At 42.6% G+C, this 16,862-nt stretch overlaps 1 protein-coding gene across 1 annotated transcript in view; it reads right to left on the bottom strand.

Annotated features, from left to right (window-relative positions):
* Positions 1 to 1,078: 1,078 nt before the first annotated feature.
* VPS45 (vacuolar protein sorting 45 homolog) overlaps positions 1,079 to 16,862 on the bottom strand; it is a gene marked incomplete at its 5' end in the record, with an annotated part of 53,300 nt that continues 37,516 nt past the window's right edge. Inside the window, one exon of the mRNA XM_084243791.1 lies at positions 1,079 to 1,232. Coding sequence (XP_084099917.1) covers positions 1,145 to 1,232 — 88 coding nt within the window. The 3' untranslated portion in view covers positions 1,079 to 1,144. The remainder of the gene's footprint in view (positions 1,233 to 16,862) is intronic.

Genomic DNA, 16,862 nt, shown 5'->3' with positions numbered 1-16,862 from the left:
TTATTTCTTGAACTGCTAACCCCCTACATGGGGGCTGACAGGAATCCAATCATCTTGTGTAGTGGTTTTGTATCCTCAACTTTAGAGACAGGAATCAGGAAACGAATTGTTTACCATAATTAGTCAGACTGTATCCATGTCGCAGTGTGCCAGTGTCCTGAGCGCTCTGCGCTGCGCCTATTACCTCGCTAATCCTCACACCCTGGAGGAAGGGACTTGAGGACACTCGTTGTGTAGATGAGTAAACTGAGCCACAGAGACTGAAGAACATTCCTAAAGTCACTAAACGTGACCTAGATTTGAGCCTGACAGACTTTTCATCAACATGAAAGAGGCAAAAACTATATAAAAGGACTTACAGAGAACTGGGGGAGACTGTGCTGTGGCGTTGGCTGTGTTTTGAGAATGACATCAGGGCTTTAACAATGTCATGACTTTCCAGTGCTTTCAAGAGAAGAGAAAGTGACATCAGAATTTACTATTTGCCTTGACACACTTGAAACGTCCTTTGGGGAGCGGCCAGGCCCTCTCGATGTTTGGTATAAAGGCGCACCCGTCTGCTCTCGTGAATTCCCATAAATGGTTATTAATCCCGAAGAACCAAAAACAAATCATCTGTATCTTTTCACAAAGTTTTATTGTAGTCATACATGGTTGCCCAGCGCCGCAGAGCCCTGCAGTGCGGGGGCGCAACAATTTGTGGCTGGCTCTCTACAGGAACACAAGGAGTTTTCAGAAGTGAGCTTGCGGGAATGTGGTTAATGAAAAGTAACGGGTCCAGAGAAGAGAGGAGGCCAGAGCTTCGGACAGTGGCTTTTCTGCTCCACCCCCTAAGCTCCGAGAACCCCCTTCTCAAGTAAGAGCCAAACGACATCCATCAGGAGCTGGAGTGACTGTGCTGTTAAACACACAAGCAACACATCTCCTCACCGGCTAAAAACACCACGAGAAAGGGGTTCGGGAAGGGCCTAGACTTACTCCCAGCTCCTCACCGGGAGTCTTGGTGTCTGTGCCGAGAGTTCAGGAGTCAGGACTACCTGGAGACGGGTTGCCATGGGCAAGAAGCCCGCGCTCTTCTCCATCACCTCCGCGCAGGGGGGCCCCGGGCGGGCGGGCAGCCGCGCCATCCTCGCTTGGCACCATTTCACCTTCGGCTCGCCGGCCTCGCCGTTATCTGAGCGTTCTCCTTGCCCCGGCTGTGCAGTCCAGAAGCTAGAACTTCCTCTAGGAAACTGATCAGTAGATTTGAGGTTACTCAAAAGCAAAAAAAAGCATCTCCCAACATGGACGATCTTGCTCCTGACAAGTGACCCGACGAAGAGGTAACAGGCAGCACTGGCCTGAGGCGCGGGTCCAGCACGGGCGTCTCCTGACTGGAGGGAGAGCCCCTTGGTGTTCTGCCCCAGGTTTCGCTATGTTTTTTTTTTTTTAATCAATAAACTTGCAAAAGCTGTTAAGGCTGGTGTTTCAGGTTTGAGATGTCTAGCCAGGAGCCCAGAACCACGTCACTCAAGCACCAGTTTTCTATTGTCCTGTAGCTGCTCGTGGCCCTAACGTCTCCCTCATCCAAGGCAGACCCGAAAGTGACACCAGCGTTACTTTTCTAAAATACAGAGTAGATTCCACTGCTTACTCTCCCCTTTATAAGACTTCTCCCGGCTTTAAAATATTCGTTTTGCTTAGAAAATAATGTAGATTAAAATTCAAGGCCCTTCATAAATGTGGCCTAGTAATGATGTTTGTATTTTATTTTGTTCCGAGAACTGCCTGAAGCTCTGTGTGTGTGTGTGTGTGTGTGTGTGTATCTACCTATGAAACAGATGCTATTATTCCTCTTCAGAAAGTAAAGACAGTTGGCGGTCAGAAAAAAGTGTCAGGAAATGAGGTAGCCTTGCGTTTTGTTTGAAAGATTACACAAGATGTCTTTGATTAGTGACTTTTGGTAAGAACTGGTTAAGTAGTAATTAACGGTGCTGAGAAACCCAATAGCAATTTATCAGGCGACCTTTGGTTGGCTCTAGATCCTGCTGCATGTGCAAAGGAAGGAGTGACTTTCCTGAAATTATGCTTCAAGATCCTCCTCTGGGTATCAGGACTCCACATTCTTGACTGCAAAGAGAAAACACTTACTATTTATATTTGCCAAGCCTAATTTCGTTTCCTGGGGCCATTGTGACTTTTAAAAAGTATCTATTTGGGGACTCTGGTGAGTCACTGCAGAATGCTTTTCAAATTATGGGCGATGAACATATTGGTATCTGTCCCCCAAATTTAGATCATAAAAAACAACAACAATGACTTTTCTAGAGCTGTTTTAAAATCAGTTTCTCTCTCTCTCTCTCTTTTTTAAAGATTTATTTATGCATATAAGAACTGGGGTGTAGTCAGAGGTGTGGGGGTAGGGATGAGAGGACTCACCAGAGACAGGGTGGGGAGCAGGGAGGCAGATCTACCAAAATATACTGCTGAGGAGAGCAGTGGGGAGACAGGAGAGGTCTGCTGTGCCGTGTGGGTAGCTCCCTGGCTGGGGATCAAACTCATGTTGCAGTGGCAATAGCTTGATAGCACTGAGACTCTAACCCCTGTGCCACCAGGGAGGCCTTATAATCAGTTCTCTTAAAAAGCAAATTAAAACCCTCCTCCTGTGGCGCTGTAGTCCGACTCGGTTCAGGCCAGAACGGTTGAACAAATTCTTTCCCAGGCATCCACTACGGAGTGGCCCTGGGAGGTGGACGAGGGGCACCTGTCATGATTCCTACCTGAAGGGGCTCCGGCCAGAGACGGGAGAGATCACGTCTCAGCCTCAACACAAGATGCCCAGACAGAGTGCCGGCGCCAGCTCAGCGGGCCCACACCCCCACTTGCTGGCCTGGCGCTGTCTAAGGACAGACCTCTCTGACTCTGGAGAGAAGGAAGGTGGGCAGAAAAAAGCCCTTATTTTAAAAAGTCAAATTCAAAAATCTTATGCCACATGCTGCAAAATGAGTGTCTTTACTTTTAAGTCTTTGGTAAGGGCTAGAAGCCACCCCTCACAGCATTTCACATGGTCTTTACTAAAGTAACTGAATTCAACAACAGTGCTCCAAGCAGGTTACATGTACAACCAACCCCCCCTTCTCTTTGATACTCCACAAATAGAAGTTGCTTCCGAGTTTCTTGTTATACCAAAGACACTAAAGGAATCTAAAATCAAATCTGAAAAGGGGTGTAATGAAAAAATGGGGTGTATTGAAAAGGGGTGTAATGAAAAAAGTGAATGTAATGGAAAAAAACACTTGAAGGAAGATGATAAGAAAAAAGATCTGCCTTAACAAGCTTCCGGTTACCACTGAGCACTTAGCTGGAGGCGCTGGGCAGGCGAGTGGGAGAGAGGAGAGGAGGGAACTTTTAAAAGCTAAAAAAAAAAACCCACGAAAAACGTTCTGTGCCCTCAGCTCACTGCTCTGGGAGCCGCTTTGGTCCCCCACCTTTTTGCTTTTGCACGTGTCATTCAGAAGTGTGCCCGCGCCTGGCACGTAGCCAAGGAACGATGCCTCTCCTAAAGCCCAACTCCTGGGCCGCTCCTGCAGGAGCTCTCCTCAGCCACGCGGCCTTCCCTACGCTTACTACTGTCCTCCGCACTTTGTGATTCACAGATTTGTTTGTTTGACTCGATCGCTGGACCATAGGATCTTCAAAGACAGGGGCATCTTATTTTCTCTGAATCTCAGCGCCTCCTGCTTTGAACAGACCCTTGCCTGAAGCGGCTGGTCCACACGCACCTTCCTGCGAGCTCCCAACGTGCCCAAACAGGTGGACGGAACATTCTGTAACAATCCTGGGCTTTCGTGTCCGCCTGATGCTCTTCCGTAGTTGCAACAGTAACAGCAAACCAAAGAAAAGAAGATGACACACGCGCGTGTCCACAGGCGGGGCGTGGGGACGCGAACGGCGCGGTATTGACAGAGAGCAAAGCCCGGAGGAGCCGCCGGGCGCCGAGAGGCAGCGCTGAGTGTAGCCTGACGCCACTGTTAATTAAAGCTCAAAAATAAGCAAAATAACACAGTCGTCAGAAATTCATAGATACGTAATAAAGGGGCAATCCCCCCCCCCACTGAAGCAAGGGGACGAAACACACCATGGAGGGGCGTCCTGCGGGGCAGCAGCGGGGATGCGGTGCAGGCAGCGCCCGGGCCGTCCAGGTGTTGAGTCGGGGAAAAGCTTCAGGGGCGTTCGTTAGGTTCTTGGACTTTCTGACTTACATGTTACAATACTCTTTTTACACATTCACATATATTACAATAAAGGAAAAAACAAGCTGAACGGGGTCTTTACTCCGGAGGTTCTCAGAACCTTTACCAAGCTAATGTAACCTGTGACCTGCCAAGAGAAGGATGAAGTGTTTCCCAAAGTGAGTGGCTAAGGAATCCCTTTTAAATGGAAAATCTATCACTATCTCCCCGAACAAATTATCCATAGAACAGACCTTGGGAGACACTGAATTAAGATATAAATCCTTGATTATACCCAATGCCATTGAGGTTGCTCCCGCCTAAGACACTCGCTTCCAAACCACGAAACTGCAGCTGAAAACGTGGCGACTCTTCCCAGCTCCCAGCTGAGCGCTGGGCACTTCACTCAGGGAAAAACAAAAAGCAAAGCAAAGCAAAGCAAGACCTAGCAAGCAGGGTCCTCGGTCCCTTTTCCTCTCCCGCTGAGAAGACCTGCACAAAGAAGCCACCAGCGGGATTCCTTGTGTTTCCAGTGTCACGCATGCACCGGGGTATCGTGGGGGAGAGACGACGGGCCAGACCATGGCGCCAGAGACAGGTCCTGGGCTCCTGGGGACCGAGCTGCCTGCAGTATCAGTTGCAAAGAGGTCTGCGAGGCGGTCACCATCTGATATGATGTGGTGACACGCAAGACACACCAATCTGTCAGAGCGGCCACAGCAATAGTGGCCACCGGCGTGCGCACCCACACCCACATCCACACCCACGAAACCAGCCTCAGACCCTGGTTGCAGCAACTGGGGACCGAAGTCTGCGCAAGCTCATTCGTTATAGGGGAACTCACGCTGGTGGCCTCACAGGGGAACTTCTAAGTGAGCACAGATGGAAACTGACCACTCAGTTTTTTTTTCAGAACCACAGAGGTCTCTGCGCTGGCACTACCTTTATAGTAACTTTTATCATTGCCCGGAAAGTCCCACCTGGGATGACAGTCTAGTCCCGCTCTTGCATGATGAGAAAGGAGGGGTTCCCGAGTGAGGTGATGGGGGGTGAAGAGGTGTGATGAGTCACCAACGTCTGCTTTCACTTGCTTTCCCTGAGTCTAATAGCAACTACAATTGCAGCAGCAAAAAGCAACATTTATTGAGTGCTTGTCTGTGGCAGATTCTCTTCTAAGCCTTTCACTGTAGTATATAACCCAGCTGTTACAACAGCCATGTGCAGTTATTACTGCCTCCGTTTTATGGTTGAGAAGATGGAGGCACAAAAAAGTTAAAACAATTTGCCTAAGGTCATATAAGTGGACACCCCGCAAAGCTGGGACTTTAAAAAAGTCACCTGGCACTGGCGTTTGTGCCTTAATTGCTACGCTACACTGCCTTCCAGAAGACCACAGAGGCCCGGAAAGCGATTTATAAATACCAGGCCCCATTCAGCCCCGGTTTCTAATGACATCCGCGAGAAGGCGCGTCAGTGAGCTGGGGAGGGCGACACGGGGCAGGTCGTGGGCCTGCACTGAGGGGAGCAAACCGGCTACTTGCTGCTTAATAATCCCAGGAGCATCACACGGATGGCTTTTTTAGAACTCGCAGAACATTTTAGTATTTTTTTCTGATCATAAACACATAGGCATGCAGATAATACAGGAAATAGAGAAGCAAATGAGTCACTCTTGAGCCACTACACAGAGTTAGCATTTTTGAGCTGTTCCTTCCAAGTTAATTATTGTTTAACCAACAAATTCTGAAGCAAACACGCAAGTACAATATGGTGGGTCTTACACACTATACAAATAGGCACATCCTATAAACTTGTAAGAAAACAGTATTTTCCTAAAATCGACATTCTGGCTGCAAGAAGCACAAGCCCATTCAAACTACCTTAAGCAAAAGAAAGTGTCCCAGAGGGGAGAGACTGGGCACTGGGCTGCCGAGATCAGCGCCTTATAAGGGCCTGAAATCTGGAAGAGCAGCTGCTCAGGAACCCGACTGGCACCTACCGCGTGTCTCTATTTCTGTCCTGCTCAGTTATTGATCTCCCTCTCCCCACCCCAGTTTATTTGCTTCTTCTTTTTCTGCATTTGCGTTGAAGAAAACTTATTTTTTATTACCCACGTCTTCTTGCATACTCAGCCCTCTTCGGCAGAGCCTCCGCGGCAGTCACAGTTGTTCCAATTTCCCAGTGAGTCTCCAACATCCCTGCCATGCCTGGGCCTGACATTTGCTCTGTCTCTTCAAATTGTGTTGTTGCCCTTGGTATGCCTTCTAATATTTTCTTGCTAGTGGGCAGGAACCACCAAGTAAAAGGAAGTGCAGCCAGGCCTTCGGAGGGCGGAGGTGCTGCGCTGGGAGGGATAATCCCGTGCTAAGACTTCAATGAGCTGAATCCTCTGTACTATCAACCTCACGAGTTTTTCCTTTTTATCTCTCTTAGGCAGGAGAGGCTGGCTAGAGCTAGGTGAAGTTGAATATTTTCTTTCCAAGAAGAAAACTTTTTAAACCAACCTTCTCCACACTTAGGAATGATTTTTAAATTTATTTTGAAGAGGCAGGAGTAGCTGACCTCAGCGGTGGCAAGGTAGACAGTGGTAAAACTTCTGACTGGCAAATGAGTAGTTTAGCATTTTGGAAATGTTTATACTTTCTGATGCAGTTACTTCATTTCCACACTGCTAGAGCTGCGTGGTATCCAGGGCCACACCAATTTGAGCTTGAGTTCCAGCTTGTTATATGACTTCAGGCAAATTACTTCATTTCTCCATTTTCTGTTCTTTCATTTGAAAATTATCTCTTGGACATGAAGATTAAATGAGCTAATACATGCGAAGAGTCAGCAGGCTGCCTGTCTAGCATGTTATATGCTCAGTGATCACCTCACATGAACAATGGACACGTGTAAGGATGTACAGAGATGTTATTTATTACCACACTGTTTACAAGAGTGAAAAACTATGAATCATATCAAGCAATGATATGATAGCTGATAGCTCTCAGTCAGGTGCCCAAGGCATGGTGGGAAAGTATACAGTGGAATAATCAGTGGTATATTTGTGGAATGAACAAAAACTGAGGATTGGTTAAATAAATTGTGGCAAAATCAGACAACGAGATGCTATTCCATCATTAAAAATGACAGAAGTAAGCATTATGGGGTATATTCCCTTTCAGTTTGAAATAAAAGTGTGCACATACACAGAAAAAAAAAGTCTAAAAAGTAATACCTCAGGATGCTGACATTTCATCTGTGATAAGATGGGGGAATATGGACATTTTTATTATTTTCTTTTTACTTGACAGTATTCAATTTTTTTCTGTGCAAGTATTATGAATTTGCCTTGTAATGAAAGCTATTTTTAATTAAAAAATATATAAGTATGTTCCAGTGCATAAATACACTGGAATCGGGGGCACGCCCAGATTCAAATGTTGGGTTAAATTCAGTTTTTTAAAAATGCATTGATATGCCTACTCTCCCAGGAGGCATTGAAACCTTTAAAAATATAAAACATGTTATCTCTCTGACACCTGGCACAGAACCATCTGAATAATTAGCATTCAGTAAATGCTTGTCAGTGACAGGCTTACTCTCATCACAGCCCTGTCAGCGCTACACTTGGGCCACAGGAGGAAAGACTCTCCCAAACCTCTGCAGAGATGGTAATGGTCCCACAGTTTCAAAACTGATCCTGAAATGCCCACTGTAAAGAAGAATGCCCTCAACTTTCCTCTTCCTTTGAAATGCAAATTCTGTCACAGGATCCTAATTTTTCTGTAAATAATTCAGAGAGGAACCAACTCTTGGTTACAGGAGAAGATCCAAGTTTCTAGTGTTACTTGTTTAGGTAGAAATCTATAAGGACCTGTTGATGATAGGAATCTGCCTCCTCCCAGCTGCAAATTTATTTACAGAAATCTAAAATCCCATCTTCCAAGCCCTAAACTGTATACTATTACAAAAAACCATTAATGTCACTGACTAACTCTGTCAGTATTACACTATTATCAACAATTAGGCATTGTCTTAGGTAGTGATGAAACTAACAGCTGCCACTAATTCACTGAGTTAATCATTTTCATTCAAAGAGCAACACTGGGGCCTCCCTGGTAATGCATGAGTTCGAACCCTGGTCAGGGAACTAACCCACAGGGCGCATCAAACCTCTCCTGTCTCCCCGCTGCTCCCCTCAGCAGTGTGTTTCAGTAGATCTGCCTGTTTGGCTCCCCACTCTGTGTCTGGAGAATCCTCTCCCCAACCCCCCACCTCTGGCCTACACCCCAGTCCTTGTATGCATAAATAAATTAAAAAAAAAAAGCAACATTGTCAAATCTCATTCTTAGATGACAAAAAATCTTAAAACTCAATGATTCTTTACTTTATACTATTTTTGCCCTGCATTGGTTTATATTTCCAAGTAGGCAGAAAGCATCACATAAAAACATATATTGTCTGCCTCACTGCAAGTGACATTTATAAGCAAGGGGTTAAAAAAAAAAATCAAAGCCAGACAAATCTTCCTAAAATATTACTTCGATTGCTTGTCAAGGTGCCCCTACTGGAAATAAACTGTGTGTTCAACTCCACCTTTCCAATTTATTAACTCTAAGACCTTGGACAAGGTACTTAAAGTTTCTCTACCTTATTTTTCTCATCTGAGAAATGAAGCTGATGATAATAATAAAAATACCAACTTGGTTCCTCATGAGAACTAAACAAAAAAAGTAAAGCAACACTCTCCAACTGAAATGTAAAGTGAGTCACAAATATGAACTGCTTGTGTCTAAATGTTCTAGTCACATTAAAAAGTAAAAAGAAACAGATAAAATTAGGTTTTCAAAGCACTTTTGATTTTAACCTATATTTTCAAATTATTACCTGCTTAAAATTATTAATGAGATATTTTATACTTTTTTGGATACTAAATCTTTGAAATCTGGTATGTATTTTAGAACACACCTCAAATTAGACTAGTCACATTTCAAGTGCTCAGTAACTATACTGGCTGGTGGCTAGCTTATTGGACATCACAGGTATGATTTTAGAACAGTGTCTAGCATATGGTATCTGCTAAGTAAATTTTAGCTCTTAATGTCATCATAACTCTCTTAGGAATTGCTATGGATCAATGTTTTTCAAAACATATGACTCACACATAATACAGCTAGTACCAGCAGGTAGTTCCAGGGCATGGCATTATATAACATGGAGTTACACAGTGAGAAAACTACTACTTTCTAAGTTATCTTTTTATCTTTTACACTGCATCACCGAAAAAGTATCAGTTTGATATTACAGTGTTTTGTTTTTCAGTTTTTAATTGACATATAAATCATAGGCAATAAAATGCAACAATTTTAAGGGCATCCTTTGATGATTTTTGACAAATGTATAAAGTTGCATAATACTTCCTCAATCAAGGTAGTACAATATTTCCATCAATTGAGCAAGGGCTTCTTAAAAATCAAGAAACTAACAAAATCTCAACAAGAGCCATGAACTCAACTCCAAACCACTGAATATATAATGTCAAATTGTTTTCCATAAAAGTTATACCAATTTACACATCTACTGGTTGTATTTGAGACTGCCTTGCTGTATTTTTATTTAAAGGACATAAATCAGAAATGGGACAAGAGTTTATTAATATATAAGGTGTCCAATAGTAACAGTATACAAAAACATACCCTTAAAATTGAAATTATATGACCACTAAGATGATCTTAAATAACTTATAAAACATGGTCAATATCATTAGAAGTGAGAAAAACAAATACAAAAGCATATAGACAATGTGATCCTAATTACATAAAAAACAAAAAATAAAACAAACAAAACTCAAAAATCTCTTGATAAAGAAAAAAACAGGAGAAAATACACTAAAATATTAGCAGTGGTAAGCTCTGAGCTGGATGTTATTATAAATATTTTTTACTTTTATATTTAGCTTTTTTTGACAATGTGCATGAATTACTATGGTAAAAAACCTATTTTTCTTCATCTGTCTTTGCGAGGTAGAGTGAAAATAATCGAGAAAATGTGGCAACTAATTAATTTGCAGGTTTACAGCAAGTGAGGGTGTAACTGGATGCCGTAATATTACAGAGAACCTACTACGTGCATTCATGTATTGGCTTGAAAGGGAATCTGGTGGTAAGAGGATTACTGACTAGAGGTCACCTTCTAGCAAGATTCTTCTTTCTCCCTGCTAAACATTTGAAGAAGTGGGGGCCTCCCTGTGGTGCAGGGGCTAAAGTCTCAGCACTATCAAGCTACCATCAGCCACTGCGGCCTGAGTTGAACCACTGACCCCATGGCACAGCAGACCTCACCTGTCTCCCTGCTGCTCCCCTCAGCAGTGGATTTCAGTGATCTGTCTGTTCTGCTCCCCACTCTGTCTGTGGTGAGTCCTCTCAACCCCACACCTCTGGCCTACACCCCAGTCTGTGTATGCATAATAAATAAATCTTTAAAAAAAAAATCTGAAGAAGTACTGACCTCGCAGCACTGGAGACTAAAGTGCCATCTTCCCTCCAGTCCAGGCTGGGCTCAGGCAATGGCCTTCACCCGGCCTCCCTGCTCCCCTCCCCTTCTATCCTGAATTCGGGGAGACAGAGGGATTTGTCCTATTAGAACAATTCTGCCCCCATGGACCTGGTTCTTGGCCTCTCAGCTCACCCAGCTAACTTAAAGTGTCAGTTGCAGCCAGCAGAGACCAAGACACTTTAATACTGACTGACTTGCGAAGTGATAAGGCAAGCAGGCTCAGAATCCAAGCCAAGATGCTTATTTATTTTATTTGCAATGTAGGAGCATATGTTCCTGACACATCACTAGAATAGAGGCTCAGTCCATTACAGGTGAATGATGGGTATAGTTCAGTCACACAATGAACAAATGTTCATTCTGAACATTTAAGATAAATAATACTTCTCAAGCCATATTCATTTAGATAGCCAGGGTAACCCTGCTTGGTGTAAGTCAGGTGTCACAGTGCTGCTCAAACTCTCAGCACACACAACGTGAATGCCACTACTTATAGCAGCAGCATCCACAACAGCCAAAAGGTGGAAACATCTCAAATGTCCGTCACTGATAAGATAGATTAACACAATGTGGCATGTGAAAACAATGAAATATTCACAGTAAAGGGAATGAAGTGCTGATGTAGGCTACAAGATGGAGGAGCCTGAAGACACTGCACTGATATAAGGGGCCACTCACAAAGGACTACATGGTATAAGAGTTCATTGATATGAACGGCCCAGAATGGACAGAGACAGAACTCAGATCCACGGCTGCTTAGGGATGGGGAGGGGGATTCTTTCTAAGGTGATGAAAAGTCCTAAAATTGACGTGATGGTGGAACACCATCTGTGAATATCTACAAACCACTGCATTGTATACTTTAAAAGACTGAGTTGTATGGTATGTGAATTATATCTTAATAAAGTTGTCAAAAAACAATACACTCTACAACATCCTCTAACTCACAGGGAGAACAGTCCTCACTATAGTCTGCTCTGCCCTTCACAATTAGGCCCCAGACGCCTCTCTAGGCTTCCTCTTGCTCAGTGCCACCCCCAGGTCCCCAATGCCCTCCTGTCTCCTTGGACACAAGAAATGCTCTGCCTTAGGACACAGCTCTGGCTGTGCTTGCGATGCTCTCCACAAATTTTTCAGGCTCACCCTCTCACCTTGTCAAGTCTTTGCTCAGCCTCTTCAGGATGAGGCCTTTCCTGACACCACACGGAGTAGCTGACTCGCTGTGCTGGCCTGGTCACTACTGATTTCCTTTTACCCTGTTCTGCTTTTTTCTCCCATGGCATTTACTATCACGCTTTCATTTACAAAAATGTTTGCTTATTTGTTGAGGTTATTGTTTATTTTTTTGTCTCCCTGCATTAAAATGGAGGTTTCATAAAGGTTGGGATCTCTGATTTTTCCCACAGAGGCATCTCAATGCCCAGTGAGTATTTGCTGAATGAACCTATTTGCTGAATGAGCAAGTGAACAAACTATTAACTTTATGTTGTTCTCATTTGTTCAATAAATATTTATTCATCTCTTCCAGAACTTATAACTAGGACTAATGACTTTTTTTAATTTAAATATTTTATTTTATATAATTCTTACATCTTTTTTCATCTTTGCACAATGTATGCATTTTCATTTTGGTTATGTTCCCCATACAATTGTACCCCCCCCCCTTATTTTGACTCTAGTCCTTCCTCTCCCCTTTCCCCCCACACCCGTAGTGTGTCTCTGGTTTATAGTAGCTTGTTGATTTTGATTTTTACTTTGTATTGATTAGTCTTTTTCTTTGTCTCTTATTTAGGTTTTCTAAATTCCTGCTATGAGTGAGACCATCCGGTATTTTTCTTTTTCTTTCTGACTTATTTTGCTGAGCATGATCCCTTCTAGCTCCATCCACGTTGTGGCAAATTGCATGTGTTTATCTTTTTTGAATGCTGAGTAATATTCCATGGTGTATATGTACCACATCTTCTTGATCCAGTCATCTATTTTTGGGCATTTGGGTTGCTTCCATAGCTTAGCTATTGTAAACAGTGCTGCTATAAACACAGGGGTGCAGGTGCCCTTTGGGATTACTGAATCCCTTTGGGATTCTTTGGGTAAATACCTAGGAGTGGAATTGCTGGATCATATGGAAGCTCTATGTTTAGTAGGTCAAGAAGTCTCTACACAGCTCTCCATAGTGGTTGGACCAGTTTGCACTTCCACCAGCAACAACAAATGTTGGTTCCACAACCTCGCCAACATTTGTTGTTCCTAGTTTTTTTTAATATGTGCCATTCTCACTGGTGTGAGATGGTATCTCATTGTAGTTTTGATTTGCATTTCCCTGATTACAAGTGATGTTGAACATTTTTTCATATGCCTGTTGGCCATTTGCATTTCTTCTTCAGAGAAGTTTCTTTTTAGCTTTTCTGCCCATTTTTTGACTGGATTATTTTCTTCATTTTTGTTGAGTCTCATCAGCTCTTTGTAGATTTTTGTGATCAGTCCTTTATCGTTAGTGTTGTGTGCAAAAATTTTCTCCCAGTCGGTGGGGTTTCTCTTTGTTTTGGTTATTGTCTCTTTTGCTGTGCAGAAGCTCTTTAATTTGATGTAGTAGGACTACATGACTTTTGAATGAGATACTGGTGAAGATCTCTGCAGTGCTACAGGATGACTCACGTTACATATAATTCCTAGAAGTTGAAAATGGACTTATTCTCCCCAGACAAGGATGTATTAGGTCAGGATGACTAAAGAGGCAAATGAAGAGGGAAGTAGTAAGGAGGCAAAAATGATTCCATAGGGGCAAATCCTGCCAGGGGATGAGAGTCTGTGCACCCCAAGCCTTTAGGGCCCCGGGGTCCGAAGTGGGATAGGGGGAGGGCGGGGGCACCGGCGTGTGCTCAGGTCACGCCAACTCCATCACACACACCCTCTTCAGGGCCAGCTCTCTGCCTTCAGAAAGTTATACTTCTGAAGAGGTCTCCGTGATCAGTTACCTTTTCTTTCTTTGCATTTCATTAAGTCCAAAAGGAGAAGGGACAGCAAGACAAAATTCATCTTAAAGCCCACACACCCATGGGGAGAGACGGCAGGACTGCCTGCCTCTTTCATTCACGAGGCAATTTTAATAAGAATGTTACTAAGGAGATAATCAGCTTCTGCAAAGTTCCTGGTGTCTTACCAGTAAACACATGCCTTCTATTTTTAATAGTATTTAAATCTCAACAAAGATAATCACAATCACACCAAATCAAAGCGGGCCTATAGACACCAATCATAGACCCCCAAAGGCCTGTAAAGCTCCACTTTACTGTGAGCAGAGCTTGAATCGCTGAGAAATTTTGTCACAGAAGAACTATTCTAAAGAAATAAGATACTTCAGAAGGCAGCTTAAATTACAATTTTAAATGAAAGCTGAATTTCAGATTCAACTAATATATATTTCCTTTTAAAATCTAAGGGCACAGATCTTCAAGTACTTCCGGGCTGAAGAGGAAGAAGCTTATTTATTCACAGCCCTATTCCCTTATCAAAACCTACACTCATTTCTGGAAATAAGGAAAGAATTCTTTCTATCCTTAATTTTTTGGTTTTATCTACAACTCAGATTTTGTTTCAATTCACAGTAAGAGCAGTCTTCTGTGGACCAAACATAGAACATGTCCGGGAAGAAGGTGCTGAAATCACCACGTGAGGAGTGAGGGCACACATGGCTGTCTAGAATGCTGGGGACCAATTTTGACCTGTCTACCCCTTACATTATAAGTATCTTGTCCCAAATCATACACTAGTTAGAGATGGTGTTGGGATGTGACGGTGCAATAAATCTGCAGTGATCTCAGATTCTGTCTAAGAGATCAGGAAACTCAAATGACCTGTATTCCGGAATATTCCTACAGAAGTATTTCCCTCTCAGAAAGGATAGCAGCTTCTTTGTGGGCACATCACACTCCCAGGTTCAGAACATGAGAGTGCTTTCTGGGGTCCCTGCAATCCATATCCTTGTGGGGCAGTCTAGGCCATATCTGACATGATTCCAAGCATAAAAAGAGGGTACTTATCATGGCATGTCTAAGCCTACTGTTTCCTGATTGCCATCCTCCCTCTAAACAGTACTTTGTGCTGTAGAGCCCTTGACAAAGGCCAAGTCTTTGTCACACATTCATTATTTCCTTAAGATACAGCCCATGTAGGGGTCTCCCTGGTACTGCAGGGATTAAAGAAACAGAGCTATCAAGCTATTGCCAGCCTTGCGGCATGAATTCGATCCCCGGACAGGGAGCTGACCCACGTGGCACAGCAGGTTTCTCCTGTCTCGTCAGCTGCTCCCCTCAGCAGTGGTGGATTTCAGTAAATCTGCCTTTTCTGCTCCCCACTCTGTCTGTGGTGAATCATCCCCCCGACACCTCTCTACACCTCAGGTGTTTTATGCACAAATAATAAATCTTTAAAAAATACATATAACCCATGTTTTAAATAGGAGATTTTACAAAAAACTCTCTTACAAAAATTAAACTCTAACAATTCACTGAAACAAATTACTCAACATTTTCTCCATCATCTCAAGATGTTCACTGCTAGCTCACATTGACCCTACTATATTCAGGTATAAGACTTTTTTTTTTTTTTTAAATACTAATTTTTTCATTTACCGGGAATCTAAGATTTCAACATGTATCAAGAGTTGTAAACTTATTCAATAATTTCCTAACCCCAAGGTAACCCACATTCATCATGAAAAATCAAGCCCTTCCACTGAAAGCTGAAACTGTGCGGCATTCAATTACTTATGCCTTTATAATACACATCCTCTATAGTCTTAGATTGATACATTTCACCACTTATTGGTCAGAGGCTATGTATTTATAAAAACAAAATATAAAATCCTGATAATAAATGATTTATGTATGATAAACATTAACTTTTTTCCAGGTTGGCAAGACCAGAGCAAGACCCTTTTCTTAAAAAGTTTCAATGGTCAGGGTCAGTGAACCAGCCTGTTGAAGACTTCATTAAATCCTCAGTTGCTAAGGATTTCTGCTCAAATACACTCCCCGGTACTGCTCAGCATGTTGTTAGGTCAGAGACAGAAAGACCAAAGCTGACTAGTCTAAGGGTCCAGGCTAAGGTCTTTGTAAGGCTGCCTTACTTTCTCAATTTCACATAGAGGGTTATTTGCTTAGGAACTAGAACACTAATTTAAGGAAAAAGCTAGATATTTAGTTTTTTTTTTCATTTTTTAATAGTAAAATGCAATTTATTCAGGTACTATTACCAGCCAAACATCTGAAAATGTATGCATTTTTGTTTATATATGACTAAATTACAAAGATGAAAGTTTTTGCTGACCTATCTTCCATTTCAATCCAATACATTTTCGAAATTGAGATATAGATATTTAGTTAAAAACTTCTGATATTCAAGCTAAAGAGAAGATGCCACAATTCTTGAACAATGGCCATGGGGTTAGAAATAATTAGTGGAAAATAGTCTCAAAGGTATTATTTAAGGGTCAATTAGTCTTTTGGAATTCTGATATCAAAGTCTATTTAAAAACATATAATTACAAATATATATGAGAGAACTCAATTAGATCAAAAAAATAAAATCCTATATAGCAATCAGATAATAAAGAAAATCTTTAAACTTTAAATAATTAAATACTCTCCAGAGAACAATACAGGTGTCAGGCAGTCAAGTAATATTTATGAAGGAAACACACGTGATTAAAGGCATGGGCTCTGACTTCAAATCTAGGAGCTCCTATTAGTCAGGTTTAGTTGGGCAAGTTAATCTCTCCATGCCTCAGTTTTCATGGATAGAGTAGAGATAATAATAGATCATACCTTCTACAAGGCTTAAATGACTTAATACATAGTACAACGTGCAGCCCAATAAGTATTATAATCATTTTTTAAAAGTTTTTTTATTTATTTATACAAGATCTGGGGTATAGGCCAGATGTGTGGGAGGGTGAGAGGATTCACCAGAGACAGAGCGGGGAACAGAACAGGCAGATGGACCAAAGACACTGCTGAGGGGAGCAGCGGGCGAGGCAGGAGAGGTCTGCCGCACCATGTGGGTATCTCCCTGGCCGGTTGGGAATCGAACCGGTGCTGCAGAGGCTGTAGA

The sequence above is a fragment of the Talpa europaea genome (assembly GCF_964194135.1).
Source record: "Talpa europaea genome assembly, chromosome: 9".
Taxonomy (NCBI): Eukaryota; Metazoa; Chordata; class Mammalia; order Eulipotyphla; family Talpidae; genus Talpa; species Talpa europaea.
The sequence above is the reverse complement of the archived record's forward strand: the minus strand, read 5'-3'. Positions and strand labels throughout refer to the sequence as shown.